Source organism: Podarcis bocagei, assembly GCF_964188305.1.
Source record: "Podarcis bocagei genome assembly, chromosome: 17".
NCBI lineage: Eukaryota > Metazoa > Chordata > Lepidosauria > Squamata > Lacertidae > Podarcis > Podarcis bocagei.
The window spans coordinates 36,213,001-36,229,721 of record NC_138143.1 but is presented as its reverse complement, the minus strand read 5'-3'; the positions used below and the strand labels follow the sequence as shown (position 1 = coordinate 36,229,721).

The 16,721-nt window shown below is 45.4% G+C and overlaps 1 protein-coding gene across 5 annotated transcripts; it reads left to right on the top strand.

The window, feature by feature from the left end:
* The first annotated feature begins 567 nt into the window (after positions 1 to 567).
* Positions 568 to 15,710, top strand: APTX (aprataxin). Of its 5 annotated transcripts, none has more exons than XM_081176835.1 (8): positions 568 to 677; positions 3,463 to 3,596; positions 5,666 to 5,712; positions 8,162 to 8,482; positions 9,403 to 9,462; positions 9,568 to 9,794; positions 11,716 to 11,819; positions 15,412 to 15,710. In XM_081176835.1, exons 1-8 carry the CDS (start codon positions 664 to 666, stop codon positions 15,564 to 15,566), a joined length of 1,062 nt encoding a protein of 353 aa, XP_081032961.1. In that variant the 5' UTR covers positions 568 to 663; the 3' UTR covers positions 15,567 to 15,710. The 5 variants fall into 5 exon arrangements, with proteins under 5 accessions (XP_081032961.1, XP_081032959.1, XP_081032957.1 ...); XM_081176831.1 differs by lacking the exon at positions 568 to 677 and adding an exon at positions 747 to 1,103; XM_081176832.1 differs by lacking the exon at positions 568 to 677 and adding an exon at positions 1,161 to 1,504.
* The last annotated feature ends 1,011 nt before the right edge of the window (positions 15,711 to 16,721 follow it).

The window sequence follows — 16,721 nt, the reverse complement described above, 5'->3', positions numbered from 1 at the left end:
TTCTGTAAACATTTATTACATTCAAAGGCACAGAAAGGTGATCTTTGTGTGTGTGTGTCTACACACACACACACACACACACACACGCACGCATATATATATGTATTACACACATTTGTCTACTGAGAAGCACCACAGTAGCTACTTGGATTAAACACAGAATTTCTGCCGCGCGATATAGTGTATCATTTGCAATCACAATTGTAGGATCTCCTACAACAATTACAATACAATTATATCAACATATTTTGCTACTTATACTGCTAATACAGCATACGGAAGTTACGTTACATATAAAATAATTTTAAAAAAGCTGGCTCTTTAAAATTAGCCTGGCAAACCTACTCCTGCATTTTTTTTATTAAGGCTTTGCATTCAACTAGTTAAGCAAAAATAAGGTGGAGAAGAATATTAGTGCAATGCAATCCACACCATACCTAGGGTGCTCCCCAAACCCCTAGGGAAATCCACCCCCCACCCCATACTGAAAGCTGCTCACGACCAGCTCCATCGAGCGAGCAACTTCCTTGCTGGGTCCCGCCTCCCAGCCGGCGGGCGCAGCGCTGCTCACGCGGAATCGAAAGAGCGGGTTTGATTGGCTACCGGGCAGCGAAGGCAGCGGCTATTGGACGGCGGCGTCGGGGCGGAGGCGGGCGGGCGGCGATGGCAGCGTGGAGGTGAGCGGAAGCTCAGGCGCGGGCCGGGCGGGCGGCGGGCAGGAGGAGCCGGGGGCCGGGCGGGGCCGCTGGGGGGTGTTGTGGGAGGCGGGCGACGTACCGAAGGCCGGAAGGGAAGGGAGGGGATTCTGGAAAAATGACGAGCATCTCCAGATGGCCCCAATCTGTTGTCATTTCCCCTGTCTCACATTTTGCCCTGCTAGTATGGGGGGTGGGGCGTGTCATTTTAGGGGCAGAAACTTAATTTTTGCAAATTTTTTTCAGTGGGGGGAGGTCTTAAAAATACGTTTTCTGGTGTGAGGAATTAAAACCTGTTATTTCTGTGATCGGGCAGCATTTAGCTTCCTAAGAGAGTACGCTTGGTGAAGCACATAAACTGCTTTGGGGGAAGCTAAGAGTTTAAATGTTACCTTCTGAAGCTGTCAGGTAATGCTAAATAATAATAAAAATACATAATGTAAATGATATAACGGGCAAGTACTTGGTAATATGCTACTTGCCAAGCAAAACTGAATTGTATCAATTTAAGCAATCCTTTTGAATTCCCAAGTCATGTTAAAACTTTATTTAGCACTCCTCATTTTGGGAATTGGAAAATTCAGCACACCCTTTTGTGTGCACTCAGGCAGTGGCTCATTCTACCCAGAGCCAGCCACCCACAATTCCTGATCTGCAGCTATTTATTTCATGCTGAAGTTCACTGCACATTGAACTCCTTGGAATTTATTTCTTGGGAAATGAGAACAAGGCTGCAAAAGCCATAACTTTTATTAGGCCAGCCAAAAAAGTATGCAGGCCTTCTGAGTTCTTAAGAGCTCTAATATTGGGTAAGTGGTAAGCAGAACAATAACCTGAAGGAAGGAACTGGGATTTGAACATACCCACACTCCAGAAATTACCCCCAAATCATATGCCTATCTGTCCAGGAAGCCTCCATGTCCCCTATAAGTGGCTGTATGCCGATAATCTAGTTTAAAACCAATTTTGTGTGCAGCTCGCTGTAAAGTGTGATGCCCTCCTCTTACCCTGCACGTATTGAAAAGGAATGAGTTGACTAGCTGTGCTCCCTCACCCTGACAATAACCATTGGGCCACCCCAAATCATTTATTTTGAATCACACAAAGAAGCTGCTGCACACTGCTTCCCGTTCAAAATATCCACTTGCGCACAAGGCATTGTATTTACTTATTCAGGATTCATTTGCATTTCTGAACTGAGTAAGAAATTGGGAATTATAATGGAAAACCTTAGAATAATATTTAATTTTGTTCTTGTCCCTTACTCCCAATTTCTGACGGGCTTTGCAGGCTGAGCCCCGGTTAAAATGAAAGCAAATTAATAACTGTTTCACAATTGAGTCTTCTTATGGGGGGAGGGGAGAAACTATAGACAATGCATTTGTAAACATGTCTACTTGGAAGTAGGACTCATTGAACCATGGTAGGCATGTTTAGGACTACAGTCACAATTCGTTTGTTTCTATTATCATAGCTGAATTTCTATGAACAGTTACTTCTGCTTAACTGTATTCATTTAGCATTTGTATTCACGCACATAGCCCTGTGCCATGGTTAATAGTCGCAGGCGAAACTTAGAGCCTCATCAACCAAAAATCTTAAATATGCATGTCAGAGGCGGATTCCCAACCTTGCTCCTGAAGGAACTTCCTTCTGAAGCAATTATCCTGTAGGAGACCAGAACTAATTTGTGGGTTGCTAGTTGGAAATTACAGGTATACTTCAAAGCTGAGGCTTAATAAATGTGTTAAAGTAGCAAATGTTAAAAGTAATGAGATTGTTCTACAGGTTGTATTCAAGTATGTGTGTATATATATATATATATATATGCTTTCGTAGATTTTCACGGGTACAGGAATGTAGGTTTTGGTGTCTTCGGGTGTCTTCCCGTGTAAGAGTTGGGGTGTCTAGGCGACGTTTCGACGAGGTCTCACTCGTCATCTTCAGGCTGGTGCTTTCGGCTTCTTGTTACTAGAACAGAGCTCTGTTCTAGTCGAAACGTCGCCTAGACACCCCAACTCTTACACGGGAAGACACCCGAAGACACCAAAACCTATATATATATATATATATATATATATATATATATATATATATATATATATAAACAACACTGTTACAATGTGTTATTCAAGTGCTTGCTTGTCGTTTTAGGATTTTTGTTTATGGAGCTTAAGCATACTTACTTGAAATCTTACCAGTTCTAATATGACATTTTTAGGTAAATAGTTGAGGTTTGATTGGTCTTGTGCATGTAATATTTGAAACTATTCTGTATCTTAATGCTATTTCTGCACTGACGAAGTATTTGTGTTCTGTAAGTCCCGGTTTTCTTCCACCTGCAGAGAGATTGAATTCTAAATATTATTTTGTTTTTGTTGTGTTTTAGACATTTATATGCTGCTTAATTATTTGCATTTCTAAGCAGTGTGCATAAAAACAAACCACAGAAAGTGGGATGATAAAACAACAACAATTCATCACAGAACAAAACATTACTTTAATATTCCCTCTGAAGCAAGAAAGTCTCAATCATGTGCCTTAGTCAAGTTCAGCAAGGAGGGTGCCTGTCTAATCTCAGCTGGGAGTTCCACAAGCTTCCACCCACTACGCTGAATGCAAGATTAAGAACTATCCAGTGAGCACTGTAAAATAAAATATAGATTTTATGGAAAACGGGTGGCTCGCTTGTTCCCGAGCTGAATTTAAGATTCACTTAGTAAAACTGAGTATTTATATTTTTCCCTTCTTTCTTTTCTCCCCTGAGCACAATGCGTGTGTGTTGGCTTGTGAGCAAAGATAGAGCCTGTCAGCGAATTAAACTGCCACATTTAGAAATGGTGATGCTAGGGCGTGGGCCCGAAACGGAGATAACAGACAAGAAGTGTTCCCGAAGACAAGGTAAAGTGGAGATGAAGGTTGCAATCCTAAACATGCCAGGGAGTAACTCCCGCTAAACTCAGTAGTCCTCACTCCTGAGTAAAAATGCTTAGGATTGATTTCTTTTGGTGTAGTGTCATAAGTTATTTGAAGCTAAATAGTTTTGCAGGGGGTGCTGCTATAGGGCTAAAGGAGAGGCTAAAAGACCGAGAGCTTCTACTAAACTTCCTAGGGCTGCAGTCCTAACTCCCACTTGCAAAATGTTAAGACTTATTTCATAGTAGGCACAGTTAGGATTGTGCTGTTGTTAATACAGTCCTACCTTGGATCCCAAACGCCCTGGATGTTTTGGCTCCCGAATGCCGCAAACCTGGAAGTGAGTGTTTGTGAACGTTCTTTGGAACCTGAACGTCCGACGGGGCTTCTGCGGCTTCCGATTGGCTGCAGGAGCTTCCTGCAGCCAATCGGAAGCCACACTTTGGTTTCCGAACGTTTTGGAAGTGGAACGGACTTCTGGAACGGATTCCATTCGACTTCCAAGGTACAACTGCATTAGGAAGGTGACACAGCCCTCTGTTTGCCACATCAGATTGAGAAAACCAACATGGATCACCACAAGAAATACTTTGAACACTCTGAAGAACTAATGCTAAGTAACATTAAAACCTCCAAAATTCTCTACATTTCGCAGAACAAAATAGAAGCACGGGAAGTTACTTCATATAAAGACTAAGAGGCAGAGGTGCTGGATTCCCCCTTTCCACCAACTGCACCTGATTTGGCACACAGAGTTGGTGGAGAAGTCAATCCGTCACAACAAGCTTGTTTGTAGAGTCGCAGTGCCAGGCCAGCTGATAGAAATACGGTTCCTGTATGTGTCTTGCAGAAATAAAATATTAGCTGTGACTCTTGCAATGCTGGGGTTGAGATAGACAATTCTTCCAACTGTGAAATTTTATGAGTCAGACCATTAACCCATTTAGCTCAGTAATATCTACATAGACTAGCAGTGACTCTGGAATTCCACTGGTTTCTCCCAACGCTACGTGTAGACATTGGGGACTGAACCTGGGAAATGATGAGGTGCCAGAACTCATCTGTTGATAAAAATGCCGTGGGCAGAAAAACAAACAGACACAAAAAGAGAAATGATGCCAATACTCTATACCAGTAAATAATGTCATAAAAATGCACTGCTTATAATACATCTGGTCTCTATAAGTTTAGATCCCCACCTGCACGTTGCAAAAAGGTCTTTCCTTTTTTGAACATTTAATTTAATTTATATAATTTATAGCCTGCAGTTGTCTGTCTTTCATTGGCTCTTCGCACAGGATGTGTTAGCAAACCTGTGCTATAAAATGCAAGTAAGTCGAGAGAATGCTTGATCTGGTTGCCTTTGTTACAGAGCAACACAATCAGTTCACCAACATTTACTGTCTGGATTGATATGGGAAGCAGCACACTGACATTTTGCATCCGTAACTTCTAGACAGAGTGGGCTGGAGCTGAAATCTGAAGTGTGTGTACGCTGATAAAGTTTGGAAAAGGCATTTCCCCCCAAAAAGGCTTAGCAAGAATGGGTGTTTTGCTGCAACAGGCACTAGACTATAATGGCCATCCCCAGTAAATAGGGAGAGGCGGAGAGATGGGTTGAATCCAGCGCCGCATGACCAGGGTTCCATGTGTTACAGTGGTACTTCCACTTCTCCCTGTGCGCCCTTCAAAATCTCAAAGCAGGCAAATTGCTCTGGAGGGTCCTTCAGTCCTCCGGAACAGATGTGAAACAGATGGAGTGAAAGGCTGGGCATCAGTAAAGTGTGATCGCACTTTGTGGAGTCATATACTCCTGAGCTTAATTTATTTTCCAGGCTAGTAGAGCAGGCCTTGATTTTCACGGCTCATGAATAAGTTGATGGACACCTGCCGCTTACTTTCTAAATTTAGTAAAATTAAATTAAGGTGTTAGCTCTTTGGGATCAACCTGTCCTCCAATCCCCAGTCCTTTCTGGTTAGTATACCCTTCAGCATAAAATGTTGGGGCATGGGGGGGGAGGCCTAACGTCACTCTCTGTCACTTTTCTTTTCAGTACAGCTAAAAGCAGACTGCAACAAAGGGTATGTCCAGGTTAAACAGGTATGTCCTTTTCTTCGCACGCAGGAATGCTGAGAGCACTTTGTGAAGCTTAAGCGGAAGGGCGGAAATTCTTGTGTCCCGCAGTTTGCGCCAGATTCATCTGCTTTGAAAGCATAACTTCGCTTTGCACTCAGAAAAACAAAAGAGCTTTGGGCGGCACTTTCAGAGGTCAAGGGCTATCACTGTCCTCACCAACCTATGTTTTTGGACTACAACTCCCATCATGCTGGCTGGGGCAGATGGGAGTTGTAGTCCAAAACATCTGGAGGGGGCACCAGGTGGACGAAGGCTGATCTAAGCATTATATGTAATGAGCCCATCACTGAGTACTTATTTCCCCCTTTTCTGTCCGTTCCCTCTTTTGCCACAACCCATGTTGATGCATTCTTTGGAAAAAGAAATGGAAGTGAAATGAATAATGCAAAGCTTGCAAATATAGGCTCATTTCCTGGATTTCCGTGGTACTGGAGATAGATGTGAGATATTTTCAGTTGCTACATATGGTCCTGCTGAGTGTATCTGCTGCTGATCAAAGACATGGCGTTGTTTTCCCAACAAAGTGTAGTAAAGTAAAGGGGGTGGGACTTCCATTATTCATTGCCCTGTTTCGAAACAATTTTATGCCAGGTTTGGAACAGATTGAACATCTTCACTTGCATTCAACCCATGTCTTTTAAGTCCCACCTATTAGCTAAGTTATCTTTAGAAAACTCGGCTGCTTCCTCCTTCGGAAACTGGCCTCTTTGTCAGCTTAGACTTCTCTGCCATTCTCACAGCTGTGCCGGGTCATTGCCCAGGCAACCATAGTGGCAAGCAGCCATATGGTACTTGACCTGAAGGAAGGAGACCTGGGCAAAATGGAAGCTGCTTCTTTCTGGCTACAGGGAAAGGGTGGACTGCGAGGGGCTGCTAGCAGAATTTTCTTTGTGTTTTGTTTGGGTCTGACTAAAAGGTTGATGAGGCAATCTTTAGATGCTGCAGGGAGGGGCTTAGTTCTCTGACCAGGAGTTGACTTCAGTGAAGGAAGCAGAGTTTAAAAATAAAGCCAAAGATGGACTGTTCTCCCCCCACCTCTCTTTTTTTTTAAAAAAATAGTTTTGTTGTTTTGTAAAAGTTCATATAAAGTGTACAGCCTGCAGACACAGAATGCATGCAGCAAATAACACGACTCAGTCAAGAGCAGATAAGGAAAAGAAAAGGAAAAGTACCCAGACTATTAGTCAGTTCCAACATAACCTTTCTACAATGGGAAATGAGTTGGGTGGCCCATCTCTGCATTGTTATTAACATAATAAATCAATTGAAACCAAATCTCATCAAAGTGGTCTTTTTTAGAAGCATCCCTAATCACCAGCAGTGATGAGGAAGTCGTTCTGAAAGAGCGATATTCCGTACATTGCGAAACCAGGAACCTTGGGAAGGACGTATCCCACCCCCACCCCTCTTTCGTCAATTGTGAGCCTCTTTATTACCTTGGGCTGCCTTTGGATTTTATTGGCACTGAGATCCAGCAACGCTGTCTCCAGTGGAGTGGAAATAACCCGTGTCACATGGAGCAAACATTTCACTATGTGCTAACGTTTCACTGACTTTATAGGTAACAAGAGTGCTTTATTGCTTTGCCCAACCAGTTTCTAAGACCTACCCTGCTTGGCGGAAGTGTATTTCACTCTGCTTCCTTTTAATAAAGTGGCTTTCATCCAGAATTCATACCCGTCCGAGAGGAATAGCCAAAGTAAGCTGAATTTATCTGATCCCCCCCCCCTTTGTTCCTTGTAAGAGGCTTACAGTACAATCCTATACAATCAACAGAGAAATAAGCCTCATTCCATGGGACTTACTCCCAGGTACATATGTATAGGACTGATATCTTAGTCTAGACTCTAGACTGAAGTCGATAGAAGGAAGGTCGATGAAGGTCTATAGGCTGCGGATCCACTCCTTCCCACTGCCGGCACCTATTCCCCCCCCCCCCCGCAAAAGCCTCCTCAGAAGGCTGCCCTGTGAACAATAGGGTGGGACGCAGGGGGCTGCTGCAGCGAGGGGAGGGTTCCCAAAATTGGGAAGAGCATGCTCCACTTCATATTGTTCATGAGGAGCCCCATTTCTTTCCATAGAGGTTTTTTGGGGGGGTTAGGCAAGTGAATGCATCAGGGCAGAGGGAACAGGCAAATTTATTTCCATGAATTGCTTTAAGTTAACATATCACGGGATCCAACACAATATTCCTTTCGAAAGTTTTGTACTGTTGTAGCGAATGTGTTGGATCGCCTACCACAAAGTAGACTTGTTCATCCCACTTGTGGTCTACTGCTAAAATGGCCAGGTTGTCAGTCGTTCGGGTGTGTAGGAAATACTACATGTCCTTCCATGGATGCGGTATTTAGGGGTGTGAAAGTTCTGGTTCAGTTGCAAAACACCAATTCTGGCATTTTCTTTTGCTCCAAAGATAGGAGTCAACCCAACCAGCGTTGACCTAGTGGATATTGGCAAGGACCGGGAAATCAAACTGAAGCCAGGGCAAATTCTCCATATCGTCAACAATCTGTACCCGTACACCGTGCAATTCTCGGAGGAAATGGGGGCTTGTGGTGGTAAGGAGACGGTGCAGCCTAAAGGGGGGAAAAGAACACAGGATGAACTTGAGACTGGTGGCATGGAAAGCATGCCAGGCAAACATGCAAAAATGGAGCAAATGGCCCCTCAAGCCTGCGATTCCAGCTACAGCAATAGTTCTGTTTCTTCAGGTGGAAGCTCTGTCAACAAAAAGGTGAGCCAGGAAATATTAGTGGTAACCCCTGTTGTAGCACAAGTGGGTGGGTGAAGCCGGTGAAGCTCTCCTTTCACTGCAGGACCTGAGCAGTAGGTGAGATAACATTAGGGCCTTATCTACATTACAAGCTTAAACTGGTGCAATGGTCATTTGCTGCTCTCTCCTTGGAGTTGCACTTCAATGTAGTGGAATTAAAGGCTTCTCCGCACCCTCGCCCAAGCAGTTCCTATAAATCTTTGAGGGGAGCTATAACACTCAGACTGGTATAATAACCCTGTTGATGTGTCTGCAATGTAGATCTTAGTAGGGGCAAGGGCTGTGCAAGACCTTGATATTGGGGCTTGACTTTTGGGTTTGTGTGGTAGGTGTAGAACATTGAACAGTGCTGCCAGTTTGTGGGTAATTGGTGTTCCCGACTAGATCAGGGATTGCCTGTCAGTCACACATTCAGATAGGGCGAGGTTTGTGTGTGTGAACTTGTAGTCTTCCAAATGATATATATTGGACTGTAGCCTCCATCACCCATGACCATTGGCTATCCTGCCTGGGACTGATGGGAGCTGGAGTCCAGCAATGTGTGGAGGGCCATAGGTTCCACACCCAAGGCCCTGCCATCGTGAAATGGGGGCAGACAGAACGCACCATCTGAGTTTCTGCTAATCTTCATCAAAGTACTGCTGCATTTTGGGCTATTTGCCTACTACTGTTGCTCCGAGGAACGACCTGAGAGTTACAAATATGTTGGCATTCAGTGCTCTTTCAGAATGCAATCAGAACCACAAGTGGCTCCTACAGCTATTTTAGCTATGTGACTTGGCTCTTTTAGGCTGCAGTCTTAAGCATACTTAACTAGGAAGTGTGTCCCATTGAACGCTTCCAGACTTATTTTATCAGAGTTCCTGTGTTTTGTCCTATAGGCATGTTTGGAGTACTGGGCTCAAGGTCTGAAGGTCTCCATGCAAAACCCAGATATGCAGGTAAGGATCTCATTCCTAACTTGGGTCACCATGGTGCTTGAGGATATATGCTCCATGATAGCAAAATCAGTGCAAGACTGTAGGACTTCTGTGTTTCTCTGCTAGGTCTATAAGGATGAAAAGGCTGTAGTTATAAAGGACAAGTATCCGAAAGCTCGCTATCACTGGTTAGTGCTGCCGTGGCAATCCATCTCTACCTTGAGCAAAGTAACGCAGGAACATCTCGAACTTCTGGAGCACATGCATGCCCTTGGAGAGAAGGTCATCCAGCAGTGCCCTGAAAAAGACCGCTTGCACTTCAGACTGGGCTACCATGCCATTCCCAGCATGAGGTAATCCATAATTGTGTTTGGAACCGGGTTGTGCCCTGTTGGTTCAGGGCGAAGGCCCATTGTTATGGACCGGCTGGATGCAGAGGAGTGGTGGAAGGAACCACCTGGAGAGTCCCCAAGGGAAGAAGACTTGGAACGAGGGGATTGGTGGTGGGATGACAAGGAGTGGTCAGAGGGAGAAGAGAGAGCAGACTGGGAGGAGGAGGTGTCGGAAGCTGAAGAGGTAACAGGGTTTAGTGAGCAGGAAGAGGCTGTGCCAGAAAGCAGCCCAGAAGCAGAGGCTGGAGAGGGGTGGAGCTAAGAGGCAGAGATAAGGCAGACAGCTGAAGAAGCCAGGGGGTCTCCCCCTCCTGCTGTGACCAGCTCCTCTCCTTCCTGGTCTCTCAGTACTAGGAGAGGTATGAAGAGAGTAGAGCAAAGAGAGACTTGGGAAGGACCCAGGGCAGCAGGAGATTTAGGGAACTATGGTAAGGTGACCAGATTTTTTTCAATGAATCTGGGGACACTTTTCAACTTCCTGCTAAATGGATGGATTTTGTCAGGGAACTGATTTGTAAATCTGGGGACTGTCCCTGGGAAACGGGGACGTCTGGTAACCTTAAACTATGGGAAAGTGGGGACCTTCAGTCCCCACAACTGCCTCATAGGGGCAAGATCTACTGGTACGAGTTGCTGGGCTCATTAGGCCTGGCTTACTGAGTTGGCCTGGCTTTCCTTGAATAAAGAGTTAGGTTCCCTGATGCCGTGTGAGTTATTGCTGACCCGCCCCTGCCACCCATCTGGTCCAGCATCCTGGTCTCACAGGGGCCGACTAGATGCCTTTGGGAAGCCTGAAAGCAGGACAGGAGCGAAAGAGTGCTCTTTCATGCTGCCTAGCAGCTTGTATTCACTGGGGGTAGTACACAGCCATGAACACCAGGGCTCCCCAGGCACAGACCCTGGAGACAACTGTGGGTGAAATTCAGCATAGTGGAGCCTGCAAGCAATGAGCAAGGTCCATCTCACAAGGTGACTTCTCCATCTTCTCCCCCTGCGAGTCTCCCAGGGTTTCCCCCAACCCTCAAGAGCAGATTTAGAGGGCGCAAGGGGGGGAGGTAAAGGAGGGGGGAATCCCATGGCAAGTGGACTTTGTTCCTCGCACCCAGCAACTTAGTTAAATCCCATTCTGTAAATTTAATTCTGGCAACTGGCAGGTGCCCAGCACGCTCTGCCGGGTGCCCACTGGAGAGAATGCCTGCCTCCCCTGTGGACGCTTGCTCCCTCCTGCAGATTTGGTGCATAACAGAGGGGTTGGGTAGCACATGGCTGGTTTCTTACTTTGTCCCACACGTGTCCACAGTAAGGAAGCAGCAAACGGCGAAAAATAATGGTTGGCTCCGGCGACACGCCAGTGTTTGTCAACCCTTGAGAACGCTTGTGCCAAAGCTGTTTGTGCCACTGCTGCTATTTTGGATCCAGCACGTTCCACGAGTTTACAGGCCAGATTTAGCCCACTCACGGCTTCTCTATTTCTCTTCTAAATTTGTGAAGTGGGAGTAGAAGTGACTTATTTCAGAAGGCCGCAGTGACAACATACAGCATAATTAAAGTATGCTTGCCATAAGGCATTCTGCACATTACGGCAAGCTCTAAAAGTGCTTAATTGTAATCATTAGGTCTGTTGGCCAATTAAGGATTTTTTTTATTTTTCAGTTGAGAAGTAATCTTGTTTTATAACCAGATTAACTTGTTTGTTAATTGGCTAAATCAGTTTGTGGAATACCAAAACCTCAGTTTATAGGTGCTTTTTGAAATATGTAAGTATGAGATGCTGTAAACAAATTTCCTACCTTTTGTTAAAAGGAAAGGCCATCTTTAATAATTTGTTCATTACCTGTTACAGCAACATATAACACACATCCTTGTTGTGTTGCTTTCTCAGCCAGCTGCATCTTCATGTCATCAGCCAAGATTTTGATTCCACGTGCTTCAAAACCAAGAAGCACTGGAACTCTTTTACAACAGAGTACTTCATAGACTCCAAAGGTAAAAAAAACAACAACAACCTGAGCCATCTCTTCTAAAATTACTCTTTATTTGTGAGTGTCTGTTTTTTTGTCTGTCTTGTTTTCTCCAAGAAACCTAGCCATGACCGCATCTTTCACATGCAGATGAAGCAGGTGGGAGGGTGTCTGATCTTTTCCATCTTGGGAGCAGGATAAAAAAGGCATGTAATAAGTAGTGTAGCTTGGTGAGGGTGCTGAGAATTAGCTGTTAAAAATCAGTCAGTGCCCCAAGTAACCCGCCCCAGACTTGCAGGCTACACCTGGGAGAGGAAACTATTATTAAACTTCGTTTGGGGTGTAGAGATTCCCCTAGGAATTATTCTGTCACCCCCTGGCTGTGAAACAGGATGCCGGAACTTTCCACCATTGTTTTCCAATATAAGACACACTGGCATCTTGGATATAGAAGCTATGAAATGGGAATAGCTCAGTTAGTGGAATATGAGACTCTTGATCTCAGGATTGTGGGTTTGAGTCCCACACTGGGCAAAAGATTCCTGTATTGCAGGGGGTTGGACTAGATGATCCTTAGGGTCCCTCCCAACTCTACAGTTCTGTTATTCACAGCTGTCCATGGAGGCACAGGTTAACTCCGTGTCCAGGGCAGCTGTGTACCAGCTCCACCTGGTACGTAGGCTGAGACCCTATCTGCCCGTGGACTGCCTCGCCAGAGTGGTGCATGCTCTGGTTATCTCCCGCTTGGACTACTGCAGTGCACTCTACGTGGGGCTACCTTTGAAGGTGACCCGGAAACTACAACTAATCCAAAATGCGGCAGCCAGACTGGTGACTGGGAGCGGCCGCCGAGACCATATAACACCGGTCTTGAAAGACCTACATTGGCTCCCAGTACGTTTCTGAGCACAATTCAAAGTGTTGGTGCTGACCTTTAAAGCCCTAAACGGCCTTGGTCCAGTATACCTGAAGTAGCGTCTCCACCTCCATCGTTCTACCCGGACACTGAGGTCCAGCGCCGAGGGCCTTCTGGCGGTTCCCTCACTGCGAGAAGCCAAGTTACAAGGAACCAGGCAGAGGGCCTTCTCGGTAGTGGCGCCCTCCCTGTGGAACACCCTCCCACCAGATGTCAAAGAGAACAACAACTACCAGACTTTTAGAAGACATCTGAAGGCAGCCCTGTTTAGGGAAGCTTTTAATGTTTGATGTATCACAGTATTTTAATATTCTTTTGGAAGCCGCCCAGAGTGGCTGGGGAAGCCCAGCCAGATGGGCGGGGTATAAATAATAAATTATTATTATTATTATTATTATTATTATTATTATTATTATTATTATTATTCCATGATCACCTGATGTGGGCCACAAACAGCCCAAAAGAGAGTCTGCTGCCACACGGAGAAAATTGCTTGACCCACAGCATTTGAGCAAATCACCGTGTTGAGACAGCTGGCATATGGAGCAGCTTAAAGCAGCATCTGTGTGGCCACTAATGTATACAGCTTAGTTTCCCGTAAATGAGAGTTGCTATAATAACATGGAGCCAGGGGAGGGACTGTTCTAATGCAGAGATCTCAGTCGCTAGAGGCTGAGCCACCTAGTCTCAAAGTTAATATGCCAGTTGCAACGGATTCACTCCCCTGGTCTTGCTTTCCCCCCAATCCACCTCCACTGCTGCTGAGAATTCTGCTGTGTCTTTGCATCAGATGTTGGCCGGATCATTGCAGATTACCCCATCCTCAGAGGTTTCCTTTTGTGTCTCTCTGTGAGTTAGTGCTCTGGTCACATGCCTCTTTCCAATGGAGAGTGATGCATATCCTTTCATGTGCCCAAAGCAAACATGTTCAGGTCTGAGGTTTAGAATGCTGTTTTCCTCCAATTTTAATTCAAGGGCAAAATGTATCTTCCCAGTACAGTGGTGCCTCGCAAGACGAAATTAATCCGTTCCGCGAGTCTCTTCGTCTAGCAGTTTTTTCGTCTTGCGAAGCAACCCTATTAGCGGCTTAGCGGATTAGCGCTATTAGTGGTTTAGCAGCTATTCAAGGCTTAGCGGCTATTAAAGGCTTAGCGGATTAGCGGCTAAAAGGCTATTAGCGGCTTAGCGGCTTAGAAAAAGGGGGGGGGAATCGGAACACTTGCAAGACGTTTTCGTCTTGCAAAGCAAGCCCATAGGGAAAATCGTCTTGCGCAGCTCAAAAACGGAAAACCCTTTTGTCTAGCGGGTTTTCCGTCTTGCGAGGCATTCGTCTTGCGGGGCACCACTGTATCATGTTTGGGAAGCGATGCATGAGAATGCAATGGGACTGGCAACAGATATATTTAGACAGATAGTGATGTAAACAAAATCTGCCCCTTTTCCCTTATGGGGTATCCAAGAGCCCTTATAGAGTCCTTAAGTGGGTTCCCTATCGGTAGGAGAAAATAACAGAGGCCAACCAGAGAATATTGGGAAGCAAAGCAGCTAGTAAGCCTGATCTTTATTAAACTGTTGCAACACGGTCCTCACTCACCATATGCAGGAGGGAGGAGGAACCCAGAACAATGACATGCAAGCCCTTATCTAGACTTTTGAAATTGCCCACCCTATAGTTCAAGACCACCCCCAAAACAACATACATACATCGCAGAATGAAGCGGTCTACAACAGAAATCCTGTTTGTCAGGATACCTGATAATGGTCACTGATTGCTTACTTGGGCACCCTGGCCGCCTTTAGTGATGGTAAATACTTTAATTCCTGAATCCAGGTCACAGGCTCACCCTATTCACACACAAAGATGCCCTAAAGACAGGTAAGCAAAAGACAATGGAGGAGAGTTTTTCCCATTTCCTTCCTCCTTGCAGAGAAACATTTGAGGTCAATTTCGGAGAGTCAAAATGGTTTCAGGATTGTTCTCCTGTACTATTTCAGACACGTTTACATACTGTAATGGTTCTAGGGGTTGCTCGTGCGTAAATCGGCGGCACACCTGGGTGGGTTGCCTGAGTGAACCCTTTCTGTCTGGACAGCCACTCGCCCGTGGCTGTCTCAATCGCTGGCAGAATCCGTTAGTGGGCGTTTCTTGAACTTCTTCCAGCAAAGAAGCTCTTTGACGCCTAGTCTCCGCCTAGCCTCCCTGCGCGGAAGCCTTCTGCGCAGGGAGGGTGTGGGCAGCGGAGGACCCATGCTCTCCCCGCTGGTCCCCAGTGAGGAGTCATGGAGCCACCTCGTCGATTCCCCCATCTGCCCCCCTTTTCCCCTGGTGCTACGCTGATTTCCTTCCCCAGAAAATGTGCTGCTTCTCTCCCTCCCGGGACGCTCTCCGGAATCCCTCTGGAGCCCTCCCTCTCCCTCTGGCTCCGATGGCAGTTCACTGACACATACTTATGCATGTGGTTTTCCTTGTAAATTTATGAACATTTAATTTATATATTTGAGACCTTAAATTCTTTTAACAATCAAACAGCTGTTTCCACCAGCAGAATGTCATAAGAGGGAATCAATTCCCTCCCATGCACAAAGGGAGCAGAGCTAAGCGTTGGCACACGTTTCCTAACTTTAACAAAACAGATGTGGCCGAACCTGTAATCTCAAATAAAACATGTCTCTGTCTCCTCTCCCCCACCCCAATTTCCAGATCTGATTGCGATGGTGAAGAAGAAAGGGAGAGTAACTGTAGACAAGAACGTTGCCAAACTCTTGAACCTGCCTCTGAAGTGTCACGTGTGCAAACGGCAGCAACCAAATATTCCCCAGTTAAAAGAGCACCTGAAGGAACATTGGCCAAAATAAGATGAAGAACAGCTCTTCTGATCCGCTTTCTACGTTTTACTGATTGTTGGGTTAACCGGATCCCAAAGTTGACATGCTCATTTTAATTTAAAGTCCATACCAAGTTGCTTATTAAAATGCCCACAAAGGCGCAATTATTTAGAATGGCCGGGTCTGCTTTAGTGCGACAGATTGTGGAGCGGCCTGGGGGTGGTTTGTGATGTCTCTGGTAGCGCATGGTGTTCTTGGGTAGGTGGAACCAAAAGGAGTAGCCTCAAACCCTTTCTAAAGGGCATTTATCTTTTGGAGCGGGTGGGGCTGGATGGAAATCAAATTGGGTTTTATCTTGTGACCAAAATCTCTTCCCCTTCAGTAGGGCTGGGTGGTAATCTGGTTTTCAACATCGTGATATATCACCATCTAAACATCGCGATATATCAATAGATCACCATGTCTGAGAAAAGGATGGAGCTGTGTAGAGACACTGGCTGGCTTCACAGTTTCCCCCACATTGTGATTTTTTGCATAGCACACACAAACACATGATGATTCACAATATATTGTATTGCCGGGTCAAAAATTATGAAACCGATATCACAATACGGATTTCAAACTGGTTTTGAGAAATTAGCAGTAGATCACCCAGGGGTTGACTCCTAATTATCTAACAACTAAAAATAATTTCACCCAGCCTGCAAAATTAGGTGGCTAACAAAATGCTTGGTGGGGGAAGCAGATTTTTGTATGGAAGAACTTACAAACTCGCTTCTAGTACCCATCTCAGATTCCTGGACTCAGCCTGTTCCCATTCCTGAATTATTAGTGTATTTCCATCCATCTGGGACACACTTATGCCCTTGTCTCTGTTTGGTGGACCTCGGAGTTCTAGTGTGACATATGGGAACCAAGTAGATCCTGTAAGCCTGAACCCCTGTTAAAGGCCATGTTGGTAACCCGAAAGGGCCAGATAGGCCTTTGGGTCATTTCCCCAATATTCCTGTTATCCTAGAAGAGATCAAGATGCTTAAAGAGGGGGTTAACTGAGTATTCTGAGGTACACAGTTTCACATTGTATTCCTAAGGCTATTCCACAGATGTTAGCTGTAAGCCAGAACACTTAACAACTAATATACCAGACGCTTGCTCACTTTCATACTGAACCATCGACAAAGCGTA